This window comes from Mobula birostris, chromosome 1, assembly GCF_030028105.1.
Source record: "Mobula birostris isolate sMobBir1 chromosome 1, sMobBir1.hap1, whole genome shotgun sequence".
NCBI classification, from domain to species: Eukaryota; Metazoa; Chordata; class Chondrichthyes; order Myliobatiformes; family Myliobatidae; genus Mobula; species Mobula birostris.
This window is the reverse complement of record NC_092370.1, coordinates 120,290,048-120,302,336: the sequence shown is the minus strand read 5'-3', so window position 1 is coordinate 120,302,336 and position 12,289 is coordinate 120,290,048. Positions and strand designations below refer to the sequence as shown.

Below are 12,289 nucleotides of genomic sequence, written 5' to 3'. Positions count from 1 at the left end.
GTACTTTTTCATACTCCAATCAATTTCTTATACCTATTTCTCTTAGAATTTCTTAATATAAGAGGCCAATCAGTACATCAAGTATATGTCAACATTCAGAACATTTCCACCAGTCTCATTTCCCACCTCTCATTTCTCAGTAATCTATTCTCTCTCACATGCTGATCAACTCAATGCGCTCACCTCATCCTCCCACTTACCTACATTACAGGTAAATTATGGCCTTCAGTTAACCTACCAGCGCATGTTAGGGCTGTGAATGGAAAATGGAACACATGGGGTCACAGAGCATATTTCCTCACCTGCACAGCCAAGTCAGTTTTTTTTCCCCTTTCGCTCTCCTGACAGTCACCCATCTGCTTGCCTCCTGCTCCTCAGGTGTGGCTGCCTCCCTGTAGCTCTCATCTATAGCCTTTTTCTCTCATATGAGCTGTAGGTCATCCAGTTGTAGCTCAGTTTGGATCGGCAACATCTCCTTCGCAATCCCCATCAGTGCAGGTGCACCACATGGCTGCGTGCTTAGCCCCCTGCTCTACTTACTTTACAGTTATGACTGTATCAAATGTGGTGATCAATCAGCATATAGGAGGGAGATTAAACATCTGGCTGAGCGGTGTCACAGTAAAAACCTCTCACTCAATGTCAGCAAGAAAAAGAAGCTGAATATTGACTTCACGAGGAGGAAAAGGGGAGTCCATTAGCCAGTCCTTATTGCGCGTTCAGAGGTGGAGAGGGTCAGCGTTTAAATTCCTCAGTGTTATCATTTCAAAAGGATCTATCTTGGGTCCAGCACGCAAGTCCCATTACAAAGAAAGCACTGCAGCACCTCTGTTTTCCTGCGGGTATACTCAGTAAATCCAAGAACCTTAATGGAATCAGCGTGGTCTTTCATTGATTCTATTATCATTCTTGGAATTACTGACTATGCCTGCAAGAAAACTAATCTAAGTCTTGTGTGTGGTGACATACTATGTATGTACTTCGGTAATAAATTTACTTTGAACGTTTGTTTTAGAAGTTTGTGAAGATCTGGCATGTCATCTAAAACCTTGAAAAACTTCTATAAATATGTGCTGGAGAGTACAATAAACTGACTAGTTGCATCAAAGGTTCAAATATCATCAAAGTATGTAGGAAATATGCGACACTGAGGTTTTTCTTCTCCAGGTAGCAACGAAACAAAGAAAAATTATGGGAGTAAGGTCAAAGAGAAACAGCAAACCCACCCCCCCATACAAAAAAAAGAATGACAACGCGATCACCAACCCTGCCAAACCCCCTTCCTCAGGACGAAATGCAACAAGAACATCAGCCCCCAAACCCCCGCCCCTGCACAAAAAAACTAAAATCCACAAGAACATTGACACCCAAATCCCCCTTCCCCACACAAAATTGCAACAACATCAGCCTCCGAATCGCCCTCCATCATCAAGGACCCTCACCATGCAGGCCATGCTCTCTTCTCGCTGCTGCCATCAGAAAGGTGGTGCAGGAGCCTCAGGACCCATACTTCCAGGTCAGGAACAGTTATTACCCTCAACCATCAGGCTCTTAAACCAAAGGGGATAATTTCAATCAACTTACTTGCCCCATCACTGAACTGATCCAACAACCTATAGACTCACTTTCAAAGATTCTTCATCTCATGTTTTCAATATTTATTTATTTTTTATTATTATTAATTTCTTTTTTGTATTTGCACATTGGTTTCAAGTGGTCTTTCACTGATCCTATTTCATTGATTCTTTTGGGTTTCTTGTATTTACTGTGAATGCCCACAAGAAAATTAATCTCAAGGTTGCACATGGAGACATATATAACTTTGATAATAAAATTAATTTGAACTTTGATTCACTTCTCCCTTGTGCTCTTTGTGCTGTCAGATGAGTGCAAAATGCTCTAACTCCTTCTACAAATTTGTAGATGACACCCCTGTAATAGGCCAAATCTCAAATAACAACCTATAAAAGCCCAGTGTGCTTCCTGGGAGCAGCTGAAAGAATAATCGTCACATATAACGAAAGCCAGGATTCTGTCTATTCAAAGCGTACATATACCGCTGATGACTGCAAATACTCTTTTGGACAGCAGTCGTATTTCCTCAGCAAATAAAGTCATTAATCTGCCAAAATACAAATCAAAGAGGGCAGGAAAAAACGAGCTCTAGATCATTGGAAGAAGAGGCAGTATTTTGCAGATAGAGAAGCAATAACTCAATTTCCTAGTGTCTTCCTATTTTTGGGCAGCTTTCCAACAGCTTTGAGGTCAGCTTTACCAAGGCCAGTATGCTGAACATGATACCATCAGTACAGGAGGCTTACATTAAACAAATTAATTGATTTTTTTTTTAAAAACAACTACTTAACTTACAAGAGGTTGGGACTGAATCAGCTAAAATAATTAATTTAAATATATTTATCTAATACCTGACTATATTTATACACTGGAATAAAAAACACAAACATTTTCTAACCCATATTAAGACTCATTCATACATTGTGCCTTTTCTGCTTATTCTGACAAGATTGATTTTAAAATTTCTGGCCTTCTTTTCAAACCCCTCTCTCCTCTCTTCCTTCAGCCCTCAGATCTGTGTATTATGCCAGTTCTGGCCTCTTGATCACCTCCATTTTTAATCCCAACATCACTGGTGTCCATTTATCAGGTTTAAATTTTCATCCACTACTAATCTGTTCTTCAGTGGCAGCACGTCCATTGATATCCCCAAGCTTACAATCCAAAAACAATTCTCCATTACATCTTCTCCTCCAACCACACATCGTGCATTACAATATTTTTTTTCAAAACAGAGAAAAATGAGGACATGGAAGTTGCAAATACGAGAAAATCTACAGACGCTGGAGATCCAAAGCATAACATTGAAAATACTGGAGGAACTTAGCAGGTCAGGTAGTATCTATGGAAAAGAGTAGACAGTCAACATTTCAGGCTGAAACCATTCTTCAGTACTGGAAATGAAGGGGCTAGATGCCCAAGTAAAAAAGTGGGTGGGGGGAGAGGCTACCTGGAAGGAGGCAGGTGAAGTCAAGTTTTGGGGGGAGGGGGATGTCAAGGGCTGGAGAAGAAGGTATCTGATAGGATGGGAGAGGAGAGTGGGCAATAGGAGAAAGGGAAGGAGGAGGGGGACACAGGGGGAGGTAATAGGTGGGTGAGAAGAAGTGGGGAATGGGGAGAGTTTGTTCACCGGAAGGTGAAATCGATATCCATGCCATCAAGTTAGAGGTTAACCAGTTGGAATATAAGTTGTTGCTCCACCACCCTGAGGGTGGCCAGATCATGGCACAAGATGTCAGTATGGAACTGGACACAATAGACGACCCCAGATGTAAATACAGCTCTGCATTTATAGGTCCTATACAAGCAGCACACTCCCTTGGAAATGAAGCAACTGAGAACTAGGCCATGAGCTTCTAATGAAAATTGAACAGATGTTAGTGCAAACTGTTTAAATGAAACGCACCTTGCCCAGCAGGCTACCATAATTGTTTTATCATGCTTGCCGATGATTCCTGAGGGTGGCCTCATCTTTGCACAAGGAGGCCACGGATCGACACATCAGAACGAGCATCAGAATTAAAATGTTTGGCCACTGGGAAGTCACACTTGTTGGCGGATGGTGCTTGGCGAAGCGGTTCCCCCAATTTACAATGGGTCTCACCCATCTAGAGGAGGCCGCATTGGGAGCACTGGACACAAAAGACAACCCCAGCAAATTTGCAGGTGATGTGTTGCCTCACCTGGAAGGACTGATTTGGGGCCCTGAATGGAGGTGAGGGAGGAGGTGTATGGGCAGGTGTAGCACTTAGGCCGCCTGCAGGGATAAGTGCCTGGAGGGAGTTTAGTGGGAAGGGACAAATGGACAAGGGAATCGCGGAGGGAGCAATCCCTGCGGAAAGCGGGGTGAGGGGGAGGTAAAGACATATTTAGTGGTAGGATCCCTTTTGGAGATGGCAGAAGTTGTGGAGGATGATGTGTTGGATGCAGAGGCTCATGGGATAGTAGGCAAGGACAAGAGGGACTCTATCACTATTATGGCAGCGGGAAGATGGGGTGTGCGCAGATGTACGGGAAATGAAGGAGATGTGGGTACGGGCAGCATCAATAGTAGAGGGAGGGAAACCCCATTCTTTGAAGGAAGAGGATATCACTGATGTGTTGGAATGGAAAGTCGCATCTTAGGAACAGATGAGGCCGAGCCAAGAAACTGAGAAAAGGGAATAGCATTTTTTTTTTTCCTTTTTTATATATACAGGAGATAGGGTGGAAAGAGTTTTTTCGAAAGTTATCTCGACACAACAGAACGGATGGGATACCCCTTAAAAAAGTATAGTGTTCCTTTCCGAATACTGACAGCGAACTTGGGAATTGGAGAAGTTGGAGAGGTCACCAACTCGTAACTTCTTCTGGAGGACTGAAACAAAACTTCTGATGCAAAACTTTGATGTGTAATTCCAGGTACTCCAAAAACCTGTTCAATACTCTGTGTCTGTTCAAATTTTGTGTGCTCACTTTATTTTTCCCCTATCCATAGGATCATTGTCTCTCACAATCTGTCCTTTCTAGGATACCAGTGCTAATAGTAAGAGTAGCATCATAACACTTCCCCACACAGATAGATCCACCTCAGAAGCTTTGGTAAATTGTAAGGAAAAGACTAGTAGATCCACTAAGCTTGCCTCCATGAATGATGGACTTGCAGCCTTTGGGTTGCTTAGAGCCTATCGAGTACCACTGTGGATACCTGAAGGAAGAAACTGAAACCCACCACCTTTCTAACATAAAGATAGCTAATTTTCCTGATGCTATTCCAGTCCCTCATACATGAGAACTTGGACAAAAGAATCCTGTAAAGTATCATCGACCCATTGCTATTTCTGGGTCTATGTCTTCTCATGATTCTTTTAGCAAAGTAAAAAAAAATTAAAAATTAATCACCACAGTGAGATAGTCTCCCAAAAACCACATTGAATAAATCACAAATAGAATTTTCTTAATGCTTTCTTTGTGGTTCTGCTCGTGTAGATAATCAGTATAAAGCAAAGTGGGTCCATACAGCTTGAGAATGCTGGAAGAATTCTCACTTATAATTATGGAACTAATGCACAATAATTAACATTATCAAATATAGTTTATTCTGAAAGATGCACCATAATTGAACAGAGAAATATCCAAGTAAAAAAAACACCATTCCTTGCAAAGTACATACCTCAAGTGAATACTGAAGCGTAAATGGCATTTAACAAGGCTCACTAATTCTGACTGATAATCTGATGATTTGCATTAGCACAAGTTAATATTATTTACATCTATTAAAGCAGAAACCATATTATTCATCAGCCTCCTTTAGCTCTGTTCTTTCCCCATCTTAGCAAAGCCCTAAACAACAGTAAAATCCAATATTGTTCTGATTGGTGCAGGGCACTGTTACCAATACTGCAATTTTGCGGCATAAAGGTCACAGTGTCATTTGTGGTAGTTACATTACTTTAGCTATCACATTAACTGGATCGTGAATAGAATTAGCATACATCATCAAACAGAACTGTATCCAGCAATACTTAACCTGGTGAACATACCCTGATCTTAAGTGTAGTCACTGAAAACATATTTTACATTTTAAATTATAGAACAAATCTTAATGGATAAAGAATGATTAGCTATCAAAACACAAGGGAAATTAAGTGCTCAGAAGCATGCATTGATTATTTTAAATTATTGGCTTGGAACACAATGCATCTTTGACTCTCTTTCAGATTTGGTATGCTTTTAGTGAGCTTTAGCACATTTACAAGACTTATGGACTATAATTACAACGGAATTCAGGTAATAGACACATCAGTTATAGGTAACGTGCCTTAACTGGACAATTGCATAAAGACTTGCAACATGCTCACCACTTGAGTGGACTTATCAATAAGCATCAAATAATATGAACACTTAATCCCAGGCCTCTAAGACTGCTAAAGTAATGATCAATTTATGAAATGAGTGTTGTGAGGGAGACAGTTATACAGTGGTCTTATATTTCAAGGTTAAGTAGATTCTTAAAGTCATGTCACACAATACATCTCACGTCACACAATACATCTCATATCACAGTTGGAAAGCTGCCCGTGAACCAGAATTTATTTTCCCTTGTCTGTAATTGTCCAACTTTCTGCATACATCATCTTTCACAAAAGGTTCATATTGTTACGATTGATTTTCAGGAATCAGCAAGAACTTTACTTGAAGTAGGACAAGAGGGGTTGTGAGACAAAGTAATTTATGCTTGAATAGACATACGTACCAGTATGCGTACGGATGTGAGCAAGAAATGCCAAGGAATTGCTGCTCTTGCACACCTTCCCGCAATACTTGCAGACATTCCCTCGGTTTTCCTGCCGCTCATAATTTATCTGCTCAGTGTCTTCCACGATGTACTTATTTACTTCCCTCAGCATTTCCTCGTGCTTCTGCTTAATGTGAACAAAAAGGTCCTGCTCCGATTCGAAAGGTGTGCTGCACTTGACACACTTGAATGTGGCACCACCCTCTGGCAACTCTTCTATGCTCTCCTGTTCCATCCTCTGGTGACCCACACTGGCCAAGTGCTGGTGCAGGTTGCTCACGGTATAGAATGACTTCCCACACAGCAAGCAGTGGAAGTGCTTTTCAGCAGAAGGATGCTTCATAGCAATGTGGACATTCAACCCATTGACACCATCAGCCAGGAACCCACAGTCTTCACAGCGAATGCGTTTCGGGTCCTGCAGCAAGGCCCCTTTTGCCTTCCTCTTCCTTGCAGCCTGTGAAGGATCTGTCTTATAAACTGCTACGGCCCACTCGCTGGGTGAGATCCCATCTGCTCCCTGGCTATCTTCACTATTTTCAGCACACTCAGGTTTTTCAGTGCCAGACTTGTTCTTCAATCTCACAATGGAGGAATCAAACTCAAAATATTTTTGCAGTCCCTTACCCTGGAACTCCAACTTTCTGAGGTCCTCACTAGAACTCTCAGCTGTTTCCCCTGAATTATCTTCGGGATCTTGCCTCACATCATTTGCATTTTTCACATCCTTGGTCTTCTCCCTCAAGGATGCATCATCTTTATCTTGAGCTTCCTCACACTCAATAACCTGTTCGTGTTCACCCTCGTTTTGTCCAGGTACCTCTGAACTAGAACTTGTTGCAATATCTTCACAGCTGCCCTCAACATGCTGCACACAATTAGGTTGAAGGTGATCTGAATTCTTCGCAGGCTGCTGAAAGCTTGTGACATCTGGATGTCCATCTGTATTCTGTTCCAATGTGTTACCTTCACTGTCTCCTGGAAGGGCTGAGGGTCCCATTTGCATATTTGCATCTTCTGCCAAACCACTGCAATTCAACATGTTTCTAACTGAGTTAACCAACTCATTAGGTCTTCTATCCAAATTCATGGTCTCCTTCGTTGGTTTATTATCTTTCGGCCTCTCGGCTCCAAGGGGACCTCCTTGAAGATCATCCACTTCTCTTGTCTGAGGAGCCTCAGCATTTAAATCAGCATCATTGCTTGTCACACTGGTGTTCTGCATTGTGACAATGTCCATACACTGATTTGAATCACCTTCTGTAGGTACATCGCCAACCTGATCTTTGGTGCCCTCCAGTTCCCCTGACTTTACAGATACAGAATTCAAATCTACAGAGAAACTCTCGGCACCTGGGCAGACATTTTTTTCATTTACCGTTCTGGGTTCAACTTCAGAAAAATTCTCCGAATTATGCACTGCAGATACTGTCTCAATTAGCTCTCCTTGATTCACTCTTTCATTTTGGAAGGATTTTTCTTGTGTTCCTGTCAACTCAAGCACAGCTGTTGTCTCTTTGCAATCATTAGTTATCTCATTGCTTTCTGGCACTCTCTTAGGTTCAGCATGTAAAGCAGATTCCTGTGTAGCCTCTTGAGGAAGTTCTGAAGCTTTTTCCTCTTCATTGCTTCTCTCTTTAAGTGGGCAATCCACCGTCTGTTCCTTCTGATTCCCACCGTTTGGTGCACTGGTCAATGTTACCGATGCACGCATCACAGACTGCCCTTTACCCTGATTTAATTTCAGGTAGGATTGACTTTTAAGTTTATGCTTTTCCGTAAAAGCATGCCTCATCATTTCACGTCTAGTGACAGCATAGTAATCACATGCCATGCAATAGTAGTCAAAATCTTTTGTGTGTTTACGTTTAACATGCAACTCCAGGGTAGCCTGGGAATAAGCAACAAAGCCACAATATGTACAAGTAGTGGTGGGGGTTCCTTTGAGTCGTTTTGTGCTGGATGAACTGCCATCCTGCCCCATATTATTCGGCTCTACCTCAAGGATTGCCTCTGTTTCTTTTTGTTCATCTACTTGCTCTTCATTTTGTACTGGAAGATCACTCTCAGAATTTACCTGAGAGCAGTTCTCAGTGACTCCAGACTGCCCCTTTACTTCATGTATCGCTGGATCTGGAGCACTGCTACTCTGCTCGACACAGTCAGCTGGAGGAAATGCAGGAGGATCAGTCCCAGCAATCTGAGGACTGTCTTTATTGTTCAACATAGTGGCTTTCCGACAGATCTCTACAGGTTTGGAGACATCAGCACGATTTTTGTGTTTCTTTGTGTTGCAGTGACGGTCCATGTCTCCTTTGGTGACAGTGTAGTAGTTGCATGCCTTACAAAAGTAGCTGTACTGATGGCTGTGTTTCCGCCTAATGTGAATATTCAGGTTTGTCACACTGGAAGCTAATAAACCGCAATGGGGACATGTTCGAGAGATATTCCCTTTAGGCCGTTCTTTTTTGATGCTTTCTGCTGATGCACGGTCATTGCCTTTTTCAACATTTCCCACGCTGGTTGCATCGCCTTCTGATATTTCCCAGGTCACAACAAATTCCTGTTTGGATTTTGATGGTTCAAGGACCTGAACAAAGCCTTTGTCTATTTCACTATTAACATTCCCCAAAGCCCCAGTGGCTTTTATAGTATTTTGAACATCCTGAACCCCAATGGACACCTCCTCTACACATTCCTCCAATGACGGCCCTAGGTTTCTTTTCTTAGCATTCTCAATGTGTCTGCTCCGTTTAATGTGCTTTTCCATTGCTTCCCTGCTAATTGTGTACAGGCTGCATACTTTACAAAGGAATCGATACTCCTGTGCATGTCTGAGTCTGATGTGCTTCAAAAGCACAGTTGCGGATCGAGCTTTGTAAAAGCAGCTCTTGCATTGTAATTGAAGCTTGCTGTGTGTTGAACGTCTCAAAATGTTCCCTGCAACCACTCTTGCTATGGAAGGCTTCTGAGGATCTTTAAACAAAAGGCCACATTTTGGGATGGTAGGATCTCCAGTGCCACCTGAGGTGATCTTACTTGGACTCACTTCCCTTGGCTGCTGGTTTTCAATTTGCTCCAACATCTTATCTTTTTGCTGTGCAAGCACAAGACTTTTGTGCTGCTCTGAGCCTTCATGATCCACTAGATCCTTTTCTGATGCAAAGTGTACTCTGCACGCAGAACAGTAAAAGGCTATTTTGTGCTCTTGGCTCATGTGCTCTTTCAGAGCCCCTTCACTTAAGGTTACAAATGCACAGAGTCGACAGTCGATCTGGGAGAAGTTCAACTGATGCCTGTTGCTTTGACAATGTTTTTCAAAATCACCCTTAGTGACACAAGCGTAGCCACATGGCTGACAGTGGAAGTCCATTTCTTTTGTGTGGCGTCTCTTTATGTGAACCTCCAACCCCTTTCTGTTCTGAAACACATGGTCACAGTAGGAGCAAGTGCGGAGGGCTTTGCGATCGGCTGGGCTTAGCTTCGATTCAGGATTCTCAAGGTTGGGAGTTTTGTTATCTGCTTGGATGTTAGATGGGGACACAAGGTTTTGAACCCGAGACATGTTCCCATTACTGTTCTTAACTAGTGGTGGTTCTTTAAGAGCCACTGGTGTGGCTGTTTCAGCTTTTTCATTTCGACTTGGGCAACTTTTTTTGGAAGACTTCTCATTTTCTAAGTTTGCCTCAGTCCCAGTTAATGAGTCTGCATCACCAACTTCACCTTGATTCTCAGGATTGCTGTCAAGTTGATCTGTTGCTCTGGCAATTTTGTGTTTTGATTTTACACGTTGATTCTTCTTTCCAGCAAGTTTCACTCTACCCTGCTGGATGTCAGGAATAACATTCTTCCTGCCAGGAGGACGCCCTCTACCTCGTCTATTATCCACCTTCAAAAGGCTTTCCCTTAGGTTTCGAGAAGCCCTCTGTTTCCCCACCTTATTTCTCATTTGCTGAATGTGTTCAACCTTGCCTATGCAGCGCGCGCTCTGTGGTCTCAAGCCACTGATATGATCTTCATCAGAGCACTTTAATCTTTGTTTGCCAACCCATTCTTGGAGCAAATCAGATGGCTCTTTTACTCTTCTTGAAGTTCTTTGGGGAGATGTTTTTCTGGCATGGCTATCAGCTTCATCGGCCTTACTCAATGGAGCTTCTTCACAGTGATCACTATCTGGACTCCCTACACACTTCGCACTTCTATTATTCTTTTGAGCAGTACTCTTATTCTTTGCTCTCCCCAAATTTTCGGTTTTTTTGCGCAAACTTGGGCCATCATTGCTGATACATTTTGCTCTCTCTACTTTGCCTTTGGCACTATTTTCAACAGGAAGCCTCTTTTTGGAGAGCAAATGTATGTATCCACCTCGTGCAGCAAGATTCTTACGGCGGAGATGAGTCTTCCCACGGCAGTGGGCTTTCAGCAGGTTTTCATCATAACATCGGAAGCCACAGAGATCACAACCCAAACTTTCTTTTTGCACATGCTTGCGTTTGAGATGCGCCTGCAAAGATGCTCCACTTGCTGCCTTGAATTTGCAATGAGGGCAAACATGGGCTTTGGACCTTCTGGAATGATTCTCTTTAATGTGCTTGTCCAAATCATAACGTGAAGGCATTAGCTGGCCACAAAGCCGACAGTTAAATCCCTCCTTTGTGCCTGTACTTTCCCTTGTGCTTTTTGTTCGCTTTTTATGGAGAACAGAAGAAAGGTGCTTTCTGTGACTCTCCTCTGATGGGCTTGTAACATTACAGATGTCACAGATGAGATCATTGTCATTGAAGTGACATTGCTTTGTGTGAATTTTTAGTGCAATTTTATTTTTCGCCAGAAAGTTGCAAGAAGGGCACGTTAGAGCTACTCCAGCTATGATCTTCCTGGCTTGATTCTGGCAGCCTTCAGCAGTTCCCTTTGCTTCATTTTGCTCCTCCCCTGTATGCGTCAGAGGTGGCTTTAAGTCAGATGGCAGAGCTACGGCCTCTGAAACCATAGTGTTTCTGCTACCCTGAGATTCTTCAAAAGTATCAATTTTCAATCTTTTGGCTGGAGGGTAATCAGCATACGTCCGCTTGCCATCCTCCAACCTGATTTTGCTTTTACGAGCATCAGAGTCTGCCTTTATCAGCAAATCGCCACTGCCACCCAGGTCCTTGGTATCCTCTAGTTCAGTGGTTACTCCTTGCTTGTAGTTTCCATTCGCCTCAGTTTGTGGATCTTCAACATCCATTCGCTCCCTTTGTTCTTTGCTTTTGGCTGGCAGCTGATGAAAGGATGATCCAGAATCTTTGGATCCTTCATTTAAATCCATCAGGTCAGTTCATGGTGTTGGCAAGGAACACCAGTAGAATAGAACTTGCTCCATTCCTTTCAACCTTAAATGTAACAGAAAGAAGACAAAATGTGATTATGATTATAGTCCAAAAGTATTAAAAAAAATAGAAAAAGAATTATACAACATGCAAACTACGTTAACCAACAAAGAAAATGGAAATTAAGATCAAATGATTGTTTTATAAATGGGGTAAACTCATTTCTGAAGCACAAAAATAACATTTGGCATTATTTTGTTGTTCGTCACACAGAAAACTAGCGTTAAATCACTGCACCATATTTTTAATAGTGGATGTGTGATCAAAAGAAAAATACTAATGCACCATAGTAGAAAATGACAATAAATGGGCTCCACTGTGTATCTTTTTGCTCATGAGTGTCTTCATTTATAGTGCAATAGTGTGTAATTATTGCAAAGTATATAATTGTTAAATTCTGAAGTAAAAAATTATGGGTTGTCAAAAGATTCAAAAAAGGAATCCAACTGAAGAGAGCAGGATACTCCATGGCTACCTATATAATACAATATTTATACAAGTTATCCCAAGTGCATTGCTGTGAAGATGCCCTGTATAAAGCACCTATGCAATTAATAGACAGTGTGGC

General features: G+C 42.1%; 1 protein-coding gene across 1 annotated transcript in view; it reads right to left on the bottom strand.

Moving 5' to 3' along the window:
* The window catches only part of znf407 (zinc finger protein 407), a 507,704-nt gene that overhangs the window by 450,452 nt on the left and 44,963 nt on the right, over positions 1-12,289 (bottom strand). Inside the window, exon 2 of the mRNA XM_072261462.1 lies at positions 6,311-11,724. Within this exon, the coding sequence (XP_072117563.1) occupies positions 6,311-11,660 (5,350 nt within the window). The 5' untranslated portion in view covers positions 11,661-11,724. The remainder of the gene's footprint in view (positions 1-6,310; positions 11,725-12,289) is intronic.